The sequence below is a fragment of the Pocillopora verrucosa genome, chromosome 9 (assembly GCF_036669915.1).
Source record: "Pocillopora verrucosa isolate sample1 chromosome 9, ASM3666991v2, whole genome shotgun sequence".
In the NCBI taxonomy this organism is placed as follows: domain Eukaryota; kingdom Metazoa; phylum Cnidaria; class Anthozoa; order Scleractinia; family Pocilloporidae; genus Pocillopora; species Pocillopora verrucosa.
Genome location: NC_089320.1, coordinates 1,348,925 through 1,373,151, shown reverse-complemented (window position 1 = coordinate 1,373,151; position 24,227 = coordinate 1,348,925). Strand labels below are relative to the sequence as shown.

The 24,227-nt window shown below is 37.5% G+C and overlaps 2 protein-coding genes and 1 pseudogene across 2 annotated transcripts; 2 read left to right on the top strand and 1 right to left on the bottom strand.

Annotated features, from left to right (window-relative positions):
• Positions 1–58: 58 nt before the first annotated feature.
• On the top strand, positions 59–8,799 carry LOC131780577 (A disintegrin and metalloproteinase with thrombospondin motifs adt-1-like). Its single transcript, XM_059097190.2, has 17 exons — positions 59–71; positions 224–340; positions 492–662; positions 1,108–1,281; positions 1,655–1,828; positions 2,525–2,698; positions 2,876–3,049; positions 3,656–3,829; positions 4,464–4,637; positions 4,918–5,091; positions 5,589–5,762; positions 6,220–6,390; positions 6,806–6,979; positions 7,416–7,589; positions 7,889–8,075; positions 8,439–8,495; positions 8,691–8,799. Exons 1-17 carry the CDS (start codon positions 59–61, stop codon positions 8,797–8,799), a joined length of 2,565 nt encoding a protein of 854 aa, XP_058953173.2.
• Positions 8,800–10,382: 1,583 nt separating this feature from the next.
• LOC131780578 (uncharacterized) lies at positions 10,383–13,098 on the bottom strand (annotated as a pseudogene).
• Positions 13,099–14,389: 1,291 nt separating this feature from the next.
• Positions 14,390–22,237, top strand: LOC131772003 (ATP-binding cassette sub-family C member 4-like). Its single transcript, XM_059087911.2, has 7 exons — positions 14,390–14,444; positions 16,439–17,011; positions 17,219–17,598; positions 18,013–19,394; positions 19,867–20,440; positions 21,005–21,141; positions 21,269–22,237. The coding sequence occupies exons 2-7, from the start codon at positions 16,454–16,456 to the stop codon at positions 22,144–22,146; spliced, it is 3,909 nt and encodes a 1,302-aa protein (XP_058943894.2). The 5' UTR covers positions 14,390–14,444; positions 16,439–16,453; the 3' UTR covers positions 22,147–22,237.
• Positions 22,238–24,227: the final 1,990 nt, after the last annotated feature.

Here is a 24,227-nt window from a genome sequence, read left to right as displayed (position 1 = left end):
TGTTAGAATTTTTCATTGGTATGTTTGACGCATCTTATAAATCTTGGCGGTAAGAAAAATGGAGATCTACAGTAAGGAAATTATGTTTGATTAAATCTTGTAGTTCTTTAACATCGTGGGCGCGTCAACGTCTGCTTGCAGTTTGGTTAAGTATTGTCTAAATCGATGTATCGTTAAAAATTGGTTCTCGCGAAATCGTGGATTCATTCCATTTTTTTTTCAGGACTAGACAGCGATCGATTCGGCACAGAGAAATGCGAACACTACAAGAAAAAGGGTTACTGCAATTATCCCTCTTTCAAGTATTTCAAGTGCCAGAGAACTTGTAGTATTTGTGAAGGTGAGAAATTTCGGTTGAATGAGTCAAAGCAGAGTTAAAGGAAGTGCAATGTAGCAGAAATACGCGTCAGATATTCAGTGTTGTCCAGTAAGAATTGTTGGAAGATGAAACTGGTCTTGATGATGTCTCTACCGTCCATTTTTTTTTGTAGTTGATGGAAACTGGGGCAATTGGGGCTCGTGGAGTGAATGTTCGAAGAGTTGTGGTGGCGGTCGGCAGGGAAGGAAACGAGAATGCAATAATCCCAAACCTGCATATGGTGGCAAAGCATGTCCCGGTACATCTGCGAGTTCACGCGATTGCAACACTGACGAGTGTCCAGGTGGGTTGAACTCACTTTGGTTTCAAATAAAGCGTATATTCCAAAAGGAAAAAAATGTTGTATTTTTCTCACCTATTTTTTTCGTCATATATCTGAAATGTAAGAAGAGAATATAAAATGCTGTTTAGGTAATTTTTGTCAGATAGAGCAATTTTCTGTTTAGCGTCGAAAGTGATCCCAGATTTCATTGGTTGCCCTTTATTTCTCTCTGTGATTGGCCCTAAAGAAATCGCACCCACCGGCCAGTCAGACGCAAAACTAGCACAAAACAAGACTTTCTTGTATTTTAGGCAGTTTATTTGTTTTTATTTTGATTTGTCATTGGCTCTCAAAGATATTTTCCTTTCTTCTGACTAGCCAACGCGATTACTTTGGTTTTGATTTTACAACACTCAATCCAAAGGTTCTCTTTACGATTTGTGATTAGAATAAATCTATTACGCAGTTGATGGGAACTGGGGAGAGTGGAGCCAATGGAGCACATGTTCAAAGTCTTGCAAGCAGGGAAAACAGTCGCGAACACGCAAATGTAACTCACCGGCGGCAAAGTATGGTGGGAAGGCTTGCAAAGGAGATGGAGAAGAGACCAGAGTATGCAATAATGATGTGCCATGTCCAGGTAGGCTAGACCTTTCTAGATATACAGTAAATACTGTTGAATCTCACTGGAAAAGTGATCATTCATTTTTTGTTTTTTTGTTTTGGTTTTTGTTTTGATAAAATTGCTTACCTACTGTAAATGCTTTTTAGTCTGAATTTTTATCCCATCTGTCATGTCATAACTTTTTTAGAAAGTAAATGAATAAAACGCATTGGTAAATCGAGAAGTGGCACCTATGGTTATTATTTTGTTTGACTGACATAGACTTTTATTGAATACAATTGCCTCACCAGCATTCAAATGCTTTCTGACAATTTGGTGTCGTTGTGAGTTTGTGAAATACCTTACATGTAGTTAATGATTTAAAAGATGTGTTTGATTTTTAAATTAGTAAACGGAAATTGGGGGCAATGGGGACAGTGGAGTGCATGTACGAAGACGTGCAAGGAGGGAAAACAATCCAGAAAGCGTGAGTGCAACTCGCCTACTCCTCAGTACGGTGGAAAAGCATGTGAAGGAAAGGCAGTTGGAATCCGTATTTGCAACGCAAATATTCCATGTCCAGGTCGGTTATATATCTTGCATTGAATCCTATGTTTACCATTTTCTCGCCTGTGTTGGCGGGTAAAGAGAAATTGTCTTTCCACTTTAATCAGTATGAACAGCTTTCGATATTAAACTTTAAGGACCTATTGATAGACTAAAAAAAGGGACATTAATATTTCCAGCACGAGAGAAGATATAACCTAGTACGAAATAATGAATGATTATGTCTTTAGTTGACGGTAATTGGGGGCAGTGGAGTGCATGGAACACATGTACAAAGACGTGCAGACAGGGAAGACAATAAAGAACACGGAAATGCAACTCACCAGCTTCTCAATATGGTGGTAGAAAATGCGACGGGCATTCCGGCCAGACTCAAATTTGCAATCAAAAGGTCCCCTGTCCAGGTTATAATCTTCTACGTTTAGACTCAACGATATCTCTCTTTAGACCTCTCTAGAAATCAACGAGAAATTACGATGATGCGAGTGACATCTTATTAAAAATAACTTAATATATCATCACCTTAACGAACTTATTCTCTAGCACCTCTCAACATTTCCCCTTTCACTGAAAGGAGCATTAAATGAACAATTTTGGGTTGGTAATCAAAATAAACGACCAGAAATAAAAGTTCATAAAAGAATATTCCGACCTAATGGGAATGAGACTTATCACTCTAAAACTTGTCCATACAACAAATTTTGAATTTCAGTTGACGGAAACTGGGGAGGATGGAGTGAATGGAGTACATGCACAAAGACCTGTAAACAGGGAAAACAGTCAAGAACACGCAAATGTAACTCACCAATTCCTCAGTACGGTGGAAGGAAATGCGATGGACAGTCTAGCCAGACTCAGATTTGCAACCAGAAAGTCCCCTGCCCTGGTAGGCGTGGATTTTAGTATTGAAGTCTATCTAGCTTTGTAAGGAAATTCGAGGTATTCAAATTGCAGTTCGGCAATCACATGATGCATTTTGCTTTAAGCTTTCGCCCACTGAATAACTGCAAATGATCGCATTGCAGGAATGAGCTAACGATTCTTTTAAATGTCTGGTCTTCAGTTGATGGAAACTGGGGAGAATGGAGTGAGTGGAGCAGTTGTACTAAAACATGCAAGCAGGGGAAGCAGTCAAGGACACGTGTATGCAACGCGCCAGCTCCTCAGTATGGTGGAAAGAAATGCGATGGAGAAGGAAAGGAAACACAAGTGTGTAACGACAAAGTCCCATGTCCAGGTAAATATTAACCTTTCAGAGACGATTTACCCTGGTAATCGGATATTGATTGAAAGATGTAGAGTTCACACTTTTATTTCTAGTGAAACTCTTGATATTGTGAAGATAGAGATAACGATAGTGCATTTTTCGTCATCGTAGTAATTGCGACAACATGAAAATTTCATTATCAAAGCCGCTGTTTCCCAGAAGAGAAACAATCGATAGCAATGGTAGCTTAAAATTACAAAATTTGAAAGCAAATTATGTTTACTTTTTCGGCGACAAATGCTTAAGCACATTTATCGTTGCTTCATTTCTTTCTTTCCATAATACATTAAGTTCAACTTTAAAATTGCTAAATTACCCCAAAAGCATATCACTTACATGCTAAGACTTCTTAAAATACAAACATTTGGCTTTCTTTGTTACAATGCTACTTTAGTGGAGAAGCAGACGTTATTAACAGCTCTACATAACCTTGCTTGCTCGTAGTTGCTTAAAAGTTTTATTAACAACATATTTTTATTTTATATTGGGAAAAACGGAATGTATAGACGTCATCAGAAGCTTGAAAAATCGATATGTAAACGTCATTGATAGTTTCTGCATGTTTTACGATTTCAGTTGATGGAAATTGGGGTGAATGGGGCGAGTGGAGCACTTGTACTAAAACTTGCAGACAGGGAAAGCAGTCCAGATCTCGTGAGTGTAATTCACCAGCTCCTAAATATGGTGGAAAGAAATGCGCTGGAGAAGGAATGGAGACCCAAGTGTGTAACGACAAAGTCCCCTGCCCAGGTAATCAATGCATTCCTTCACGGATTTGTGTTTTACCATAGTCCTTTAATGTGCATATACGTATTACGCGGATCGTGATTTCGTGGCAAACATCTGACTTGTCGGTAAGGGTGATGCATCATCTCTACTACAACACTCTTTCGGGATAGTTATGAAATGTCTCCGTTGACATTGCTTGTAGTTCCATAGTTGTAGTGGCATTTCTTAAAAGTTGTCGCTTTTGGTTGAAGCACAAACAAATACCCCATTCACACCAGCAAAACATGTTTTGTTAAACTGGTTTTCATTGAATGAAAATTATAAACAGAGAACTGAAAAACTTGATTTTCCATTGGATTCAAGTACTAGCTAACTTGCATTTCCAATGTGCTACATTCAAGTCAAAAATATTCGGTTAAATAGTTTCTATGAAGAAAAAAAAAATTAAACTGTGTTTAACAAAACAACTTTTAAACATGTTTAAGCTTTGGTGTGAATGGGGCAAAAGATACCCAGATTACATTACAGATTACTTACATGTAAATAAATATAAATAGATAGATAGACAGGTAGATGGATGGATACCGAGGCACATTTCATAGCCTGGCAGGAGATATAAATGTGATAAAAACCTTCTCCATATTTTCAACTTTAGTCGACGGAAACTGGGGAAAATGGAGTGAATGGAGCACTTGTACTAAGACATGCAAGCAGGGGAAGCAGTCGAGAACACGTGAATGTAATTCACCTTCTCCTCAGTATGGTGGAAAGAAATGTGATGGAAGTGGAAAAGAAATACAAGTTTGTAACGACAAAGTCCAATGTCCAGGTATGTAAGTCTGCTGCATTGTTTATAACATGACATGTAATTAGATTTTCGCCCATTTTGTTACTACTAAGCTTTAACTTTTACCGAAATAAGACGTGGGAACGGTGGCAGTTTTTAGTTTTTAGACGGTCGCTGGGTATCCAGCTCGCTCCCTTTCAAAAAACTCTTTTCAATATTCTGAGGTGCAGACAGTTGCCTCGGCATGCACTGAAAGGTTTCATAAAAATCGTTTGGTATTAAATGATAAAACTTAATTTTTTTGTTTTCGTCTGGTGCTAAGTTGACGGAAACTGGGGAGGGTGGAGTGAATGGAGCACATGTACCAAAACATGTAAGCAAGGAAAACAATCCAGAACTCGTAAATGTGATAGCCCTGCTCCAAAGTATGGAGGGAGAGAATGTGAAGGAGAAGCTGATGAAAATCAAATATGCAACGACAAAGTCCCTTGCCCAGGTATGCATTAAAGCTTTAATAAGATCTGGTCAGAAGTCCGAGTTACCCAAACGGTTTTATTTGTAAAGGTGTTCTTTAGAGTTTATATTTGTAGTCTTTATATCTCTTTTCTCGAAAATGACATCACTTGTACTTGGTGTGTTGCTCTAAACATCTTGGTTAAGAAGGAATAGACAACGCAAAACCTGTTATATACGATTGGCTATTCTAGGTCCTCTTGGGATATCGGTGAACATTGTTAGTTTCCTAAGAGACATCACTTGAGAAGCAATGTTGAATGTGTAATCTTTATTCACTTATCTTTACCCTCTGCTTAGTGTTAGTATTTAATGCATTTTATACAATTCGTATGTGTTGCGGACATATGTTATCTCAGAGTACTCAAAAAAAAATGGTATGATTATGAGCTTTCAAGTTAAGGAGATTAACTACTAAGACTACTTAGAACTACTACTAAACTACTACTACTACCATTTTTTGCGGAATTTTTTATCTAGTTGATGGAAACTGGGGACAATGGGGCGCATGGAACACGTGCAGTAAAACATGCAAAGAAGGAAAACAGTCAAGAACCCGTGCTTGCGATTCACCAAAACCTCAGTATGGTGGAAAGAAATGTGACGGCGAATCTGGTCAAACTCAAGTTTGCAATAAGAATATTCCTTGCCCAGGCATGTTTAAGCCACAACTAACTAGAAGTTCATCATACAAGCACATTTATTTAATACTTTTCAGGGAAGGGAGTGTGTTTCTCCTTCAAGAAGTTTCTACTTTGCCGTTTCCTTCCTTACAGTACAGTTTTACCCTAATTATCATCAAGAGAGTGAAAATACATTGACGACAGGGGGATACAGCTTTAGTCGCTTACTTTACGAAGGCTCAAGTTTTGCACTCTCGTCCTTTTTGAGAAAGCTGTGTTTACTTGTTAAATGCTGTGTTCTCTTTTCTATAATTTTCTCGATGACAATTTATTGCTATTCAAAAGTTTTTTAAATGCTTGTACTGAGGGTGGTAATGAGAGCTTAACTTTAATATTCCGAAAGAATTAAAAAAAATAAATTTGGTGGTATTTCGGTTAAAATTGGCATTTGCCGTGGTCGTACCATGAATTATTGTAAACTCTCTTAGTGGATGGAAACTGGGGCGAGTGGGGAGCCTGGACTACATGTAGCAAGTCGTGTGGAGGAGGAGAACATTCAAGGAAGCGTTTATGCAACAGTCCTGCAGCTGCACATGGTGGCAAGAAATGTGAAGGGGCATTTCGACAAATACGGCCTTGCAATCAGAACAACTGTCCAGGTATGAAGAAGGCCTACAAATGCATGTGGGATGGCATGAATAAACCTTTTAGCCTTTGAAGAATATTCAATTATTTTTCTTTGATTGGTCCGGGACAACTGCCACTAGGGTTGGCCTATTTTCTTCATTCTGGTTTGTAGCACCTTAAGGTTGTATAACTGTTCACAAACATTTCAGCAGTTATTTTTTGTTTCCTTGATCCTAACAAATTACCCACTATTTAGGGAATACATGTGATCGTAACAACAGTTTTTCCTTAGTTTGTCTTCCAACCTCACCACCATGAAGAAGTTGATAAGTAAGCGGGACAGAATTGGTGGAGCTGTTATGACTTAGTTGAGAAAACCTCCAATACTTACACTAAATAGCAGTAATGAGCGCATTTTCCCCATTTTGGTTTTCTTATCATTAATAGTGGATGGAAATTGGAGTGCGTGGAGTGCCTGGAGCACGTGTAGTAAGAGTTGCAAACAAGGGGAGCAATCGAGAACTCGTGAATGCAGTTCACCCAAACCTCAGTATGGTGGTAAAAAATGCGAAGGCAGCGCTAGGGAGAAAACTGTTTGTAACAAGGACGTCCCTTGTCCAGGTAATGAAGTTTTGAGTAGTATGCCAAGTGCTATATATATATATATATATATATATATATATATTGTATTTTTTCCTACTACTTTTGTATTTTGTAAAGGGAAGCATCAGATTTGCCAGTGGTCAATACCGGTTTTCGTTAACTTTCGTTGATAAAACACTTGTTCTGTGGATTATGATATGATTGATAAATGGGAAAAGAAACAAGTTGTTAAAACAAATTTCGTATATCGATCTGGCATTCCTATCTGATCTATAATAATATCTCAGTAATGTAATCAATGAATAATGTAATGTATTACCCGCTGGTCTCTACGCTGTTTATGCATATTAAAAATAGCCTTGTTTTGCTGATTTACAAATTTTGCGGATGTGTTCCATATGCATGGGGTATTAGAATTCAACCAGTCACACTTTCGTTCCTATATTCACCACAGTCGATGGAAGCTGGGGCTCGTGGGCTCCTTGGAGTGCCTGCAGTGCCACGTGTGGGTATGGAAGTCGAGAGAGAAAACGTGTTTGCGATAATCCAAAACCAGCCTACAATGGAAAGTCGTGCGTAGGTATTGGGCACCAAAAGTCGAGATGCCACGCCTATTATCCTTGCCCTGGTACGTTCCTTTTTCCAATTTTCAGTATAATATTTTACTTTTTAAATACCACTTGCACTGCAAGCTTTAATTTAGCAATTCTTGCTCGACATCTTATGTGAGGGAGGTCTTACATTAGCCTGTTCACATCGTTAAGGGGGCAAGTCTTGCTTTTTATAATCGAACCATAGATTTATTATTAGTGTACCTCTCTAGTTAGTTCGCTTTTGACCATAGAGTTCAAAATTTAGCCTTTGTAACATCTTTTAAACGTGTGGGATCATTTGCTGGATGATTTACACCTTTTTATCCAATGGCAGTCGATGGTAATTGGACAAGTTGGGGAGCCTGGACGTCATGCACCAAGACTTGTGGTCTGGGTTACAGAAAGAGATCACGTTCATGTGCAAATCCTCCTCCACAGTATGGAGGCTCTGGTTGTGTTGGGTTTAACGACCAGGTGGAACATTGCAAGGACAAATCTTGTAAGGGATTTAATGCGCTTTCGTACATCACATTTACACCTTTAAATTAACATTGAAGGTTTTAACCTTTTTTTATTGCAAAGAGAAGTTAGTACTGTTTTTGTTTCTCATTCTGGAGGTTTCTGAGGAGTACTGCATCAAGCAATTTTTGATCATTTTTTTAAAATTATTCTTAATTTTTCTTGATGTTTCTTTTTTTTAATGTTGGTGTTGTACTACGTGTTGTAGTATATAATTCCAAGAGAAGCAAAAAGACATAGCCATAATCCTTAGAGTCCTTTGTTTATTTCAATTTGGCTATGTATCAATAAACAGTTGCAAGGCAAAATAAGTCATCCGTGAGGTAGTTACAATTTTAAAAACGATATTATTGTTAACATTTCAGGCCCAGACAACTGATTCCAAGCAAAGGGCAGTACTTGAATGAAGGTTTTAAAAACAGGTACGGCTCTCATTTGCCTCCATTTTTCATTCCATACTGTGATGTCTCTTAATTTGCATTAAACTTTAGTTGAAATGAAAGAGACCCGCAAACAATTCGTTAACGAAATTTATGCCCTTGATCAAGCATGATAATATGCTTGTAAGTTGTGCAGTCACCTGTAATCACCCTTTTTTTTTCTCTTTCAATTTGCAGTGTACGTCTGAAGAAGTCATGGAAATCCAGTGCATATGATAAAATTGAAATAAAAACTGTTCATTCGTTAATGACAGAACAAACAAATGATCATGTTACAGTGAAGTAGAAAGTAGAATAAAAGTCACACGTAAAACTATGCAGTTATCTTTTTCTGTACTGTCGTTTCTGTTGACCCTGGATGAATACAATATGATAATAATAAAAATAAAAAGAACAAACTTTGCTGAGAAAAAGACATGATACACATGCACGCATTAGCCAAAAGGAAGAACATGTGTCCAGGAAAATAGGTCGGAATTATCGTGTTTTTGTTAGTGACTTATTTAAATAATGTTCTAAAATATACTTGTTTAACTAAGATTATCTCACACGATGGAAATCCAAATCTAAAATTCAAAAATTTCTTTTTTGGAAATATTTAATTTTATTTAAAGATTGTTTCCCACAATAGATTTTCCTCGGGATTTTACACGTTTCTGGTTATATTTAATATGTTCGCCCCCAATAGGCTCTTAAGGAAATGCTACTTATGAATTCTCATGCATAATGAATTTCTATAGTATCTAGGCATAAGTAATTTGGTTATGTGTTTTTTTAAAAGATATATATAAAGAGAAGTCCTGATAACTTTCTCCCCGCTCTCTTTCCCTAAAATCTGTAATACTCAGAGAACTTCACGATGTTTCATTGGGGATGATGGATAAAGAGTTGATTGTACTTTCTAAAATTTTACTAGAGTTGAGATTTCCTATGGAGTATAGACGTGCCGCTGTGGGTACAGAATGGACTCTTCTTTATTTGCCTTTTTTGCGTGGCCTTAAAAAGTAGGTCAGGTGATCCAGGCTGGTCCTTGAGCAAGTTTCAGATGGTTGTTAACGTTGTAACCTTTCTTCTCGCAGCATGAACCAGAAATGTTTTTAATGAAAATTTTTTCCAATGTCTTGATGTAATACAAATTCAATACAAAAAATTATCTACAAATCACGTAATTTCACTCTTTCTTGACCGAAATTTTATTGCAATCCTTACGTCAAGCTGGTAGTGGTAAAGTATGAAAAATTTTACTTTTTCAACATAAATGATGCAAACATTCCTATTTAAGCTTACGAACAGCAGAAAGCATATTGGAATTAATTTAAAATTTTTCAATTTCTTATGTGCGATTACCTCTCTGTTGATCTGTATTCCCGCTTCGTTTCGCCATCCAATCGCACCGTGCCATGCTTAATATCAATCTCGCTCTTTTGAACTCTTCTGAGATATGTCTTTTCAAATAGTTTGAAGTTTCGAATAGTTAGGTTAATGAATCCCCCCACACCCTTCCTCTCACCAATGAAACCAAGCGATAGTTAGATATTCGACTGTGATGATGAGGTAATACAGCCAATTTTAATGGGTGTGATAATCATGGCATGGATATTGGTGTACACTTCAATTTCTGATGACTAACTCTAAGCCGAAAGTGGGACCAAGTTACGATAATTAATACAACGGCCCCAAATCTGAACTCGTTATGAGTCGTGACGAGTTATGCAGCGTGCGCGAAAGCATTTTAGGAAAGTACTAAAAAGACTTTAGGGCGTGGACTTGGTGACTAAAGGACCTATTTAAACCTTTTAATACGAGTGAGCTAGAGGTCATATAAAAAAGTTCGCAAGCATCAAGCAAATCAGAGAGGCACCAGGAGGTTCATTCTAAATTTTGTATCATTTCCTTTTTCTTTCACCAACAGATCAACGTGACCGACGGACAAGGGATTCGGTCGTTTTCTTTGATATCATGAAAATGCTTGCGCATGACTTTATCAAACCAAACCTTGAATCCATCTTTGACCTCGTCAGGGCTGCTTTGCAAAACACCTTTAGAAGCCAGGGTATTGTAACATTCATCGTAAGTAAGCTGCCACTGTTTCCTCATTGTCGAATCCTTTTGGACAGTGAACAGTTTTCCGACCACTTGAAATATCTTCTTCATGGTTTCTTCTGAGGTTGTATGCTCGAAACCATTTTCCAACGGGCGAAAAAATGTCAACAACTCTTTAACCCAAGGCACTGACTCATCAGGAAGGATCCAAATCATTCCCAGAGAACCACCAGGCACTAGAACTCTGCAAATGTCTCTCACAGCCTCTTCGTTTGCGAACCAGTGAAAACAACGTGCTGCTACAACTGCATCAACACTCGAGTCTGGGAGAGCTAAATCGACAAAAGAGATATAATGGAATTTTTAAATGCGAAAAATTCAAGCACAAAATAGCAGCTTGAAAGACCATTCCAAAGTTATCCCGAAGCTGGCGAATGAGAAAGGAAACTTAATCTTAGTGCCAGACTAACTCGTCGCGATCGGAGCTGCATTTTATTTAGTTTTCCCTTAAGCTTCTCTTGAAAACATATTTTTATGACGGCGTTACAGTTAAAAATAACGGATTTTATCAATAATAATAATAATAATAATGATGATAATGAAATAGCCTCTTTAGTCGCGCCCAATCTATGGCCATTTGTCATTCATTAACTTCTAACTGTTCTATTTTCTTTCACTTTTTTTCCACTTTGCAAACTTTGTCGTAATATTATTAAAGATTACTTCTTCTGCATTATTACAAGGCAATCAATTAAGATAGTTTGAACTATTTCACAGGGTGATGCAAAAGTGAATTAAACCTGACTTACCAATATTCTCTGCACGACACTGAAGAATTTCAATGCAGGGTAAAACTGCTGTATCATTGTACCTGTGGGATCACTCACGATTATTTGAGTCCCGATGCCTCCTAGGATTTCAAACATAACTAGAGTGAACTTGCCTGTGCGGGATCCTAATTCAAGAACAGTAACCTGAAGATTTCTGGTAAAGATATAATTTTCAATCTTGTTATGTTCTAGAATTCCGAGTTTTTCTCAACAGGAACCGTACAGTTTCCAATGGGTAGGTGGGTCTAATTTGTTCATAGCTCGCCGAACATTCAAACGCCACAGCCGCCAAGTTTGTTCCACTTATTCCCTGTCCCTCCATGTCGAGGATTAGGTCACTGTCCTGAACAGTTGATAGAAATATAAGTATATATCTATATATCATCGTACTTTACCGCCACGCCTATTATGCAAATTTGTAAAATATAGAAACGATAGTACGAATATTCTTAACAATAAAATCCCCTGATGAGTGAGTAATCACGAAACAGGCTTGTAGGGATAAAAATATAGTCTCTCTGTTTTTTCCCCTATCACAACATATATCGCGCTCTACTCCTACTCCTACGTATCGAGCACTGTAAAACGGAAAAATCAATACACAGACTCCCTATATATTTATATATATATATATATATATACATATATATATATATGTATATATATATATATATATATATATATATAAAATTAAAAAAAAATAAGATGGATAAACATCGGCGTTACTGAATCGTAAATTTATAGTGGACATCTATGATGAGATGTCAAAGTTTTGAAAGCCATGGCGCAATTTAAACCTCTCGCAGCTCCCATCAGACGATGTTTGAAAAATTGACTATATAGCACACGTTTGCCGATGTATGAGGGATACCCAAAAAACATGTTTTACCTGTTTTGGTATCATTTCATTTCCCTTTATCTTATACGTGTATGAACGATAGCACATAAACATCTACCAGGCCGATCACAATTTTGTCAAGACTCACGCTTTTTGTTCGATTTCATTCAAAATTTCCTCACATTTGAACGCATTAACACCTTGACACTTAGAACATCTCTTTAGTTACTCTTAATCACGCAAAGTTCGCGTGCAAGACATTTAACATCCTTGTTCATAAAACAAAAAAGGATAGAGACACAAACACATAATCGTGTTTCGAGTAATGTTGACTGATTCTAATGGTCACAATTAACTTACCAATATTATCGGTGAGATGCAGTAGCTTCCGGAGCTAAGGAAAATTTTGTGGATCTATCCTGTATCCATGGCATTTCTCGCTTTAAAAGAACATTGCAATTCAATTTCAATTTGCGTTTTGTGTTTAAAAGGATATAATTGCTTTATTGTGCGGTTTAATTGCTTTAAGCCTGTGTTTAGTTTTAATAACGACCTTCTCGCTATGATTTTCAATCAATGGAATTTTCATATCACTCAAAGATAACTCGTAGGCCTCTGTAACGTCATGACAAGCCATGAAAGGTCGTTTCTGGTCAGGGTACAGCTTCGTGTTTCACCTTGCTTTTTTTCTCTTCCTTTCATGTCATGTTCATTGCCCTCCTTTTCCTTAAAACAAAGTTAAAATATTTTATGATCAAACATACGAAAACACTTACAAGAAAACATAATATTGTTCTTCAAAAGCTTTTTTACTATCCCACTTTTTTCCTAACACACCATGAGGCATCTTCGTTTTTTGTTAAGGATACCAACTGATTTCGTTGAATTTATGCTAATCAAGGGGTGCTAGTACTTTCTTTTGATGCAAAATCGATTTTATAACCTCTATAGAAACTGATAATAAAAATAGACATTTAGCAGCCTGACAAAGCTTGCGCAAAAAGTAAATAATTATAAAATTTTGCCCCGTAAGCTATGTAAAACGAGTATCAGTCATTTAACAATTGGTTCATACGTCAGCGTGCGTTCATCAAGATATGAAGCACGCGAGAAGTCTCGAGAGCACGAAAGATGCGTATGAGTTGCTCTCGGCTACGCCTCGAGCAACTCTAGTTTCTTGAGTGCTCTCCAAACTTCCCAAGTGCTTTATATTTCGATGAACGCATAGATGACGTATGAACCAATTGTTTTATAACATTTTCAACCTGATGGAAATTTTTTTTCTCGAGGGATTTGTTTGCTGAGCGTGCACAATAGGAATATGAAGCACGCTCGCGCAACTGAATTTGAGTAGACAAATTTACAAGCTATGTTACAAATTGCATTATAACATAGCTAGTAAATTTGTCTAATCAAATTAAATTGCGTGAGCGTGCTGCGTATTCCTATTGTGCACGCTCATGACATCAGCAAAAAAATCCCTTGAGCAAAAAAAAAGTTTCTCCGCGATTTTTTATTTTGGGATTTTACTATTAAAAAAACTGGTTAAGACTTCGGCGGCAATTTAAGCTAAACATGGAAAGTTGCGAGAGAGCTTTTATACCATAAAAGTATGTTTGAAATATTCATTGGTGTCGATAACGAAAAAATGTTTGGGAACCTTGCGATGCTTTCCTAGATTTGTCCAACTTTCTGTCACACGAAGCAAGGATGTGGCCTGTTTTAAATTAGCCAATGAAACAGCATCTTTGTGTTTCTTTTGGATAAGAGAATTTTTTATTCAATCAGAAAATAAAGTTCATTTACACGTATGAATTCATGTGTCAGTTTTTTGACCAATCTAAGACAAGGTCGTTTACAACGTACGTAGCGAAATGTCTTCCTGAAACAAAATTATCAACGCGCTGAAGTGTAGCAGAGAGAATATTAACCCTTTTATAAAATTTAAACCATCGGGTTGTAAACGTTATAAAACAATTAGTTCATACGTCAGCTGTGCGTTCATTGAGATATGAAGCACTTGGGAAGTTTGGAGAGCACTCAAGAAGCTAGAGTTGCTCTCGGCTACGCCTCGAGCAACTCTTACGCATCTTTTGTGCTCTCCAAACTTCCCAAGTGCTTCATATCTCGATGAACGCGCGCCGCCGTATGAACCAACTGTTTAGTAGCCAGGTAATATTCCCAAGTTAGAGCACAGTACCCGTCTCATCTTTTCACCAGGTAGATATTGCTAAAAGTTTTATCGGTGTAGTATTATGATTGAGTTCTAGCTTGTAAATTTTTTCTTTCTTTAACTTTAGAAATCAGTGGGTACCCTGAAGATTAAAGGTAATCTTATGAGTCATTAAGGTAAAAGCAGAGCTATAAACCAGAAACAAATGGCAACTAAACTCCATATCACCAAATAGCTTTTCTTATTTCGACTGCTCTTCTTGTCGCTGATATGATTAGTTTCTTACATTTTAACACATTTTAGCTAATAACTTATATAGTGGGAATTCGGGAACACTTGTTTGTTCACGCTTGACCCTAGACGTTTCAAAAATATGTTATTAACATCATGGCTGAGTTGTGGAGCCTAAAAGTGCAAATCAGGAAGAACATAACTCAAAGAAAACAGTTGTATATTGCAAATTTGAGGAGATTAAAGCTAAGGTTGGTAAGGTTGGTATTTTTACTTCTAACAATTTTAACGTTATTAGCTTTGAGATCAATCAAAGAAAGACATTTTCTTTTTCGGATAAAATACACTTTTTCAGTCTCCTTTACAGGGAAAAACTTGTGATATTTATACATCTACGTTACCAACGAAATCTTCTTAATGGAAAACCTGTAGAGAACCATTTTTTTCTCTTTATGCCGGTAGCATAAACGTTGTTCAAAATGAGAAAACAGCTTTGAAATGTAGAGCAAATACGAGTAGTTATAAAGCATCTGGTTGTAGTTTAAAGAAATCCAACTTTATTCTAAATAAATGACACAAAGCGATCAATTTCAATTCACATTCTGGATTTCAAAAGATATTTATCTCCACACATTTAATGCCATCACCATTATGACTTTTTTGATGTCTCATCTTTATTCATAAAATCATAATTAATTTCTGCTTGTGGGTAAATAGACGTGTTTGAATATGAAATGAGTAAGTTAGCAGAGTCTATGAAAAGCAAATCCGATTTAACTTATTAAAATTTTCTGTGAAGCATTGTGTCACCCAATACTGAAACATTTAATAAGAATAATGTGGATTTAATCCTTATTTGCTTTAAACCTAATTGCTTTGTTATGCATGTCATTTGTTTTCTATGTGTTTGGTGTTATTAACAATTGCATCATAGAAATTTACTATCGATGGCACAATATCGATTTATATTCGATGGATGACCCACAGACTTCTGTGGAGGCATGGCAGACCTAGAGAGGTCTTTTACGACCATGATATTATTGTTCCCCTAACCTCAGCGCTGAGTTCAAACTCCTCTTTTTAATTAAGTCTCACGGTTATGAGGAGAGAATTTAACTGCTAGAAGGGTAATCTTTTTTTTTTTTTTTTTTTTTTTCGAGAATGATTCCATCCGATCTGTTCGAATAGCTGTTTACCAATTTCATGACCTTCACTAAAGCTGTTGCTTGGAAGCGAAATTTAACCTGGACAGTTTTTTCAACAGTTAAATATTAATTGTTTGAAGTGTCAGTTGAAGCTATGTGATACAATTATCCCAAAGCGCAACAATCTTAAAGTTTCGTAAAGAAATAATACAAAACTCGCTTAGCTTGACATTTTAAGGGTGACATCTCGGAGATCTACCAAAGTTTAAAGCCGGAAATTTCTAAGGCCATCGGGAGGAAGCTAAGTAATAGAACATATCCGCAAAAAAGTTCTATTCTGCAAAGTATTTATGTTACAGAGGTTCACTTTCGTGCAGCAACAATTGTCAAACTTAGAAGAAAAACAATTAAGGAGAGGCGAATCTATTATTAAAATGTTCGCAAGAGTATCAGCCAGGATAGGCAAATTTATCAAGCACATCTATCGATGCTTTCCGTTTTGTTTTCGTTTTCAGATCCATTCGAAGTAAAAAGGAAATCAGTAGCGATACCTCATAATTCAATTAAGTAGCAAACTTGTTAGTAAACTAGTAATCGATGTATCAGGCTGTGTCTTCGTGCTACTCTATACCTCATGTATCTAATGCTTCTCGTTGTCTTTTAAGCTATTGAAATTCAGGATGTTGGAAAAAGCAAGCTACAGAAGACTGTCAAGTGATGTGGATACCACAAGCTCTGTCCATCCTGCAACATCTGCAAGTTGGTTATCATTATTATCCTTTTGGTGGATGGACGGCATATTCAGAATGGGGAACAGGAGACCCTTGGCACACTCTGACATACTGCCTGTTCACGAGGAAGACAAGACCAGAGATCTGACAGAGAGCCTTCAGAAGGAATGGAACAAACACGTAAACGAACTCAACAAGGATAACGAGTGTAAAGTACAACCCAGCCTCTGGAAGTGCATCGTCAGGACCACGTCTTTAAGGAAGATTTCCTTCCTGACATGTTTTGTGCTCTTGGAGTCAGTATGTCGTGTTTTACAGCCATTCTTCCTCGGTTTGCTCCTTCATTTGCTCCGTTCCTCTGAGAGAGACTACTCTTTAGCCTATGGATGCTGTTTCCTGCTAATATTAAGCGGCTTATCTACCGCCTGTATTCACTATACTGGGTACCAGTTAGAACTTCTAGGAATGCGACTCAGCAGTGCTATTAAGGGTCTTATATACCTCAAGGTTAGTCATTTAGACAGCAAACGAAGCTTGTAATTAGTCGGTGAGAAATTAACCCATCTATTTACGCATTTCTTTGGTTATTGAATCAGTCAATCAGTCGGTTAGTCGATTAGTCAATCGGTCAATCAGTTAAGCGGCAGAAGTTTGTCCGTTTGTCTTTCTCTCGATCCATCTCAACTTCTAACAGGAAGTGATCATCCTTTTCAGATACCGTTGGTCAGTAAACAGACGCTTCGAAAAGTGACAAGTGGAAATGTTATCGACTTAATTTCAACTGACGTTGAAAGAATTGAATTGGCACCCAGACGAATATTCATGTCGACATTCACAATACTCGAAATCGCAGCTGTGACTTCCTTATTGTTTTATCTCATCAGTTGGGAAGCAATAATGGGAGTTTTCTACCTTGTGGCGGTGATTCCATTTGTCATGATTATCTCATCCCTGTGTGCCCAGCTGCTGCAGGAAACAGCCACCGTGTCCGATCATCGCATATCAATGATGATTGAACTCATATCAGGCATTCGCGCACTTAAGGCTAACGCCTTGGAGAACATCCATAAGGATAGGATTCAAGAAGTAAGAAGGTAGGAGAGGACATTCCGCGAAATTGCACTAAGACGCAAAATAATATAATGTAAAATAATAGCACTGTGAAAACTACAGATAGGTAATAATTGATTAGGTATATTCCTCAAAGAAGGGAAGATGTCCTTTCTTATAAAAGAACAAGAATAAAGTTCGCTTATCATTAAAATACATGTACATCTGATGGACCTTCTGCCTTAGTAATCGTCAGACGATTCAGTCATTCAACTGAGTAATGGAATTACTAACCAAAAAACCACCAGATTTCATTCTCATGGCTTTGAATTTATTGTTATGAAAAATATGATTGATGCTTTAGTTTAGCTGCCATGGTTTAGTAATGCATTCACTTTCGATAACTGACTTACACTATGAGGTGCCAGTAGAAGAGAATTCCTGTTTATGTCCTTTAGGAAGGAGATCTGGATCATCCTAAAGAGGGGAGCTCTGTTATCAATTGTGGAATCTCTGCCGTTTACTTTAGGGGCTGGAGCTACGTTTCTATCTGTCTTAGCTCTCAGCCTCGATGGCCATCTAATTTCACCTACCACGGCGTTTATGCTTCTGGCTTTCATTAATACACTTCGAATTACCATCACACGATTCTTTTATGCTATTACCTCAGTGTTTGAGTTGTGGATATCTTTAAAAAGAATCAGAAACTTTCTTTTGCTGAAAAATATATCTTCAATGGGCTTGGAATCCACTGAGAAGCCTCCTGGCCACCAAGATCGTGTTCAAGAACCTAAAAACAACTTCCCAGAGCTTTATGTTCGAGGCCCCTTAAAAACAGAAGATAAGAGTGAAGAAATAATATCTGAAAATCAAGACTTTGATGGTTACTTTTCTGTTGACAACGATACTATTCGTAACTATAGAACTGAATCTACTCAAACCTTTTCAGGAAAGTTATTAATTGAAGGTCTTTGGTGTAAAGTTGATGAGCTGGATGGGCCATATATCCTCCACGATGTCAGTTTTGAGATCCCGGAGCAGAGTCTAACAGTCGTTACTGGTGAGGTGGGGAGTGGAAAATCTACACTCCTAGCTGCCATTGCAAGAGAAGTCGTTGCATCCAGTGGGAATATAACCTACTCCGGGAATGTGGCTTATGTCTCTCAAACTGCTTGGGTTTTCTCTGGAACACTCCGAGAAAATATTTTGTTTGGGAAGCCTTTCGATGAAACAAAATACAACAGGGTGATTCAAGCTTGCACGCTAACTAACGACATAGGAAGATTTCCAAATGGTGACCTCGTATTTGTTGGAGAACACGGTGTCGTGCTGAGTGGCGGCCAGAAGGCTCGCGTTAATTTGGCTCGTGCAGTATACGCCGATGCTGACTTATATTTACTCGATGATCCTTTGAGCGCAGTTGATTCTAAAGTTGGTGAACACATATTTTTTGAGTGCATTTGCAACTTGTTAAAGAATAAAATAAGAGTCCTAGTGACATACACAGAAAGGTACCTTAGGATGGTTGACCAGGTTGTGGTTCTCAACAACGGATCCGTCTCAGGAAAAGGCACTTACAGCGAATTGAAAGAAAGGGGAGTAATTATTGATTCTATAATAGATGCTAGTAGTGCCATGGAAAAAAAGACCACCACTCCTAACAAAGAATCTAACTTACGTCATAACGCAAACCGAGGCCAATTCGATAAGCCTTTGCCTGTATCCCATGAAGATACGGCAACTGGGGATATCTCCTCTTCCTTATATTGGAATTATTTTAGAGCCGGAATGCATCCATTTTTCATGATTCTTTTACTTCTTCTTTTTCTTATGACGCAAGGTAAGAGAAACATTCCAGGTAACTTCCCATGATAATTTTAACCTAGAACAAGAAAAATGATCAGGTAGAAAAGAACACTGAGCAATATTAGAAAAAGAAAAACAGCTATCATTAACGATAAGTGGATTTTGGTGATAATCTTGTTTATGATGATAATAATAAATCCCTTTTTTGATTAGTAACTTTACGAGAATTTAAACTAGCAAGCAAATCAAGTGGTTCTGCGCACTACGTATGTCATCTTTGATGTCTCTATCACGTGTGAAACATAGTGATACATATTCTTTGAGTGATTCGTAATTTCAAACTTTTCCAGATCACCTGGAGTATACATGCATACTAAAACGCTCATTGCTTTCATGTAAATAACGCCATTTTTCCACAACTCTGAATGAATGACATTTCTATAATAATTCGTAATCATTTTTGTTCTGGAAAACGAATATTTTTTTTCTAATGATTCATTTATTAGCTCTTCTTGTTTCACCCGACGTCTGGCTTTCTTGGTTCACTACCATTCAACCTGCATCGGAACAACATTCATTCTCAGCACTGAGTAGTTACGCTGCTCTTGTGTTCGGTGCTTCAGCTATGGCCATCATCCGTGCCGTCATATTCTTCAGTGTCTCCCTCAGATCATCTCAAAACTTGTACAGCCGGCTCGTTACCTGTTTGCTGAAAGCCCCAGTGTTATTTTTCGACACTAATCCTGCGGGACGCATATTAAACAGATGTTCCAAAGACATTGGTTGCATGGACGAGTTACTTCCCAGGATGTTTCTATCAGCCATCCAGTATTCTTTGTTTATATCCACAGCCATGCTGCTACCCTTGTTTACGAATATTTGGCTCTCCATTGTTTCGGTTCCAGCCGTGGTCATTTTTCTGTGCTTAACGTGGTATTACTTGAAGACTTCCCGTGAGCTCAAGAGGCTCGAGGCTGTTTGTCGAAGTCCCGTAATATCGCACTTTTCAGAAACCATGATCGGCTTAGATACAATTCGCAGTCGAAAAAGAGAAAACGATTTCATCGGAGAGTTTTATAGGTGAGTATGATTGCACGAAGCAATTAAATTTAATGCTTTATGTCTACAGCTGATGATGGAAACTGAGTCCTTAACCTGGAGAATAGGTATCATCGATCGCCTGCGAAAGAGAATATCCAAAACAAGAACCGGTCAATACGGTTCCCAGGAGACTTATGAAAAGTTCTCATTCGCATAGAGTGTTCAATGTTCATTTAAGTCTGACTCTGGAGAGTTTTACAGAATAAAAAATCTCTTAGAACCGAAAGCTTTCACTTCTCACGATTTTCTTTCACGCATCGTTGGTGGCGTTTTCCCGTAACTTTAGCATCACCCGGAGATTTTCTACCAGGAACCGTGAATAAAGGAATATCGCTCATATTATCATAGCCTCTCTGTGCTACGGATTTAAATTTTCCTTCGTACATAACTGAGCCCTGAACCGTATCATGATAGCAAATGCGAAAATGCAGGTAGCTACGAGCTATAAAACGTCCATAAATGTCATTGAGTAAAAATAATTACTCTTGTCTCACTTTGTTGTTTTTTCTAGTTTGCTTATCTGTTTGTTTCTATAACTTACAGGCATCAAGATTTACACAATCGCGCGTTTTCCATGGTGGTAGCCGGTAATCGGTGGCTTGGTTTCCGTGCTGACGTTCTTTGTGCATTATTAACAACTGCAGTGGCTTTTGCTTCTGTTTTAGCTTCTCAAAACCCAGGTATCAATCACGAAAATTCTACAGAACTGGTAATACTGACAAAGTTTATCTATTAATTTAGCTATCTATAAACATGATCATTATTATTATTATTGTTTTGATCCATTAATCATTCTATTTATCTCAGCTTTGGCTGGTCTGGCGCTTGCCTACGTTATTGACACGGCAAAAATCTCCCAAATGGCTGTTAGATATTATGCTGAAACTGAGAACCTTATGACGTCTGTGGAGCGAGTCCTGGAGTACACGCGCCTCGGCTCAGAACCTGGATACACCATCAAAACACTTCCTCCAAAACACTGGCCATGTGATGGTCATGTGAGTTTTAAAAATGTTTACATGAGGTACTATCCAGGCGGACCGGTAGTACTCAAAAATTTAACTTTTGAAATCCAGCCGAGGAACAAGTTGGGAATCGTAGGTCGGACGGGTGACGGGAAGTCGTCCATTATATCAGCTCTCCTACGCATGCCTGAGGCCGAAGGGGAGATATTCATCGATGGTGTATGCATAACAGGTGTTCAACTTCAGGAATCGCGGAAATGTATCTCGGTCCTCGGCCAATCCCCTGTTCTCTTCAGTGGATCGTTAAGGAAAAACTTGGATCCCTTAGAGGAGTACACAGATGATGAACTATGGAGTGCTATCAAAGAGGTGAAACTCACCAGTTTGGTCGAAAATCTAGACGGTCAACTTGATCACCAACTTTTTGAGGGAGGCGAAAACTTGAGTACTGGTGAGCGACAATTAATATGCTTGGCTCGCACTTTGCTTAAGCGAAATAAGATCGTTATTTTGGATGAGCCAACGGCGCACGTGGATCCAAATACAGAGAAAACCATCTGGTCAACTGTGCGCGAGAAATTGAAAAACTCAACGGTCATTATTATTGCTCATCGTTTAGGCACTGTTAGTAACTGTGACAGTATCCTATTGTTAAGAGAAGGCCAGATTGCTGCTCAGGGCACCTTTGATGAACTCATTGGATCTCAGAAAGGGTTATGAATACAATCTTTATTTTTAATCGCAGTTATAATCTAACAAGTCCTTCAAAAGCCTTAAGTAACCTGACTGACCAACGCCAAAGTATTTAATGGAGAACAAAAATTGGATTTAATTTGATTTTTTTAAATTTATGTACCGTAATATGTATTTATATATTGTTGAATAACCTTTGGAAATCTATTACATTTTTCTTCCTATCATAGTTATATTGTTGTAGCCTGAGAAATGAACGGAACGTTAGGTTGAAATCGAGGGGAAGTCTTTCATAGAACATGTGGGTAAAATTATCAAATGATGAAAATAAAAAGGGTCATGATATCCTAACTATCTAGTCACTTCCGATGTATGGATCGAGCACTTGCAAGATAGAGGGACGCGATAAAAACAAGGATGTGTGCTGTGCAATTTTTTTTGAAGCTTTGAATCAATTAAAACAACCATCTCAGATTTTTCTTTAAAACGTTACGTGTTCAACCTTGATGGAGATGAATCTGTTAGAAATATTGACCTTTGTCTTCTCTCAGAAGAGTATCTAAACAAGAAAAAAAAATGTATTAGTAAAAGTAAGATCAATGTACTGATGGAAAAAGGATGCATTGACAAGGAAAAAAAGAAAGAAAAAGAAGTCATGCTTTTATAATTGTGACATAATACCTTCCTGCTGTTTCGCTTGGTAAGAGGCTGTACAGGCTCTAAGAAGGAAACGGCTGATCAACAGAAATTTCATCGGCATGGTTTAAACGGTTTTAACTCTAAGCAGAGAATGGCTTTATTGGCGGCATCAACGCTTCAGTTATGCGTTTCATGGATGATGCCAGTACTTTAGAATCAAAATCCAATATATGCGGAGGTGCTCTTGAAATAATCTGTGAATAAACTCCTAATCCCCTCGTTATGATAAACGGTCTTCATTCAACTAATTTGTTTTTTCTCATTACAATGTTCCCCATGTTTCCTGCTTATTAACTCACACACAGAACTCAAAACGTCTCTATTCTCTCTGACGAAGGGCTAATTTTTTAAAATTAATTTTTTTTAAAATAAAAACTAGTGAGCAGCACACATCAGCAGATCGAGTCAATTTAGTTTATTATTCGACCGGTTTCGTCTGATCACACAGACCTCATCAGGGATTTAACAAGATGAACAAAATTGAACTACTAATATACGGAGGTTTATAATACAAATCACGTTCAAATTGAGGTGAAAACTTCAAAAAACAGGAAATGTTACGCAAATCCAGCGCAACAAATTGGAAATGTCACGCAAATCCAGCGTGACAAATCAAGCAATGTTATTTTATTATTATTTTTATTTTGGGGGTTCACGTTAAATCGTGAGCCCCAAACGCCAAATTTTGAAACGGTTATCAGTTTACATCATCAACTTAGTTGATAAAACCAAATGATCTCGTTATACTCCTCACAGACGCAGCACCACAATTTTTCAAGACACTCACCAACTTTATTCACTTTTTATCATTATCGCTCATCGTTTAAACACTGTCAAAAACTGCGATGGTATTTTATTGTTAAACGAGGGCCAGAGTAGAGCTACATAAACCTTTGAGTGATGCTCCATAAACCGATGAGTGATGCACTCATCGAATATACAAAAATATGATTAATACGATCTTTATTTCTAGGCGCCGCTTTATCCTACCTTATTCCTTGGAGTAAAGAACTTGTATAATAATTATGATAAGGGCTTTAATTCAACCATGATAAAAATCACTATCATATCGATACACGTATCGACTGAGGATTTCTTATCTTATTTTGCGATCAGGTATCACAATATTTAATCATATATGACTTTAATGGTTTTTGGAAAACTGGTATTATTTTCTTTCCTTCATGTTGTATTATGCAGTTGTTTTTTGACAAATGAAGCCACTAAAGGTTGAAACCGCGGGAAAGTTGTGATAGAGCATGCTACTAAACGTTTAGGTCAAAATGAAAAAATTCAAATTATTTATGTCAGAATTTAATCAGTTGCGATGTGGATTGTGTAGCTTGCAATTTGCAGCAGATAAAGACATAGTTAAATAAAATAAAATAAAAAAAAAGTGAACAAGGATG

Coding starts and splice junctions, on each gene's coding strand:
- LOC131780577 (XM_059097190.2), top strand. Junction 3,050..3,655: donor CGACAAAGTCCCATGTCCAG/GTAAATATTAAC, acceptor TTACGATTTCAG/TTGATGGAAATTGGGGTGAA. Junction 6,391..6,805: donor CAATCAGAACAACTGTCCAG/GTATGAAGAAGG, acceptor TATCATTAATAG/TGGATGGAAATTGGAGTGCG.
- LOC131772003 (XM_059087911.2), top strand. CDS start 16,454: ATGTTGGAAAAAGCAAGCTACAGAAGACTGTCAAGTGATGTGGATACC. Junction 19,395..19,866: donor TCTTTTTCTTATGACGCAAG/GTAAGAGAAACA, acceptor TTCATTTATTAG/CTCTTCTTGTTTCACCCGAC. Junction 21,142..21,268: donor TTTAGCTTCTCAAAACCCAG/GTATCAATCACG, acceptor TATTTATCTCAG/CTTTGGCTGGTCTGGCGCTT.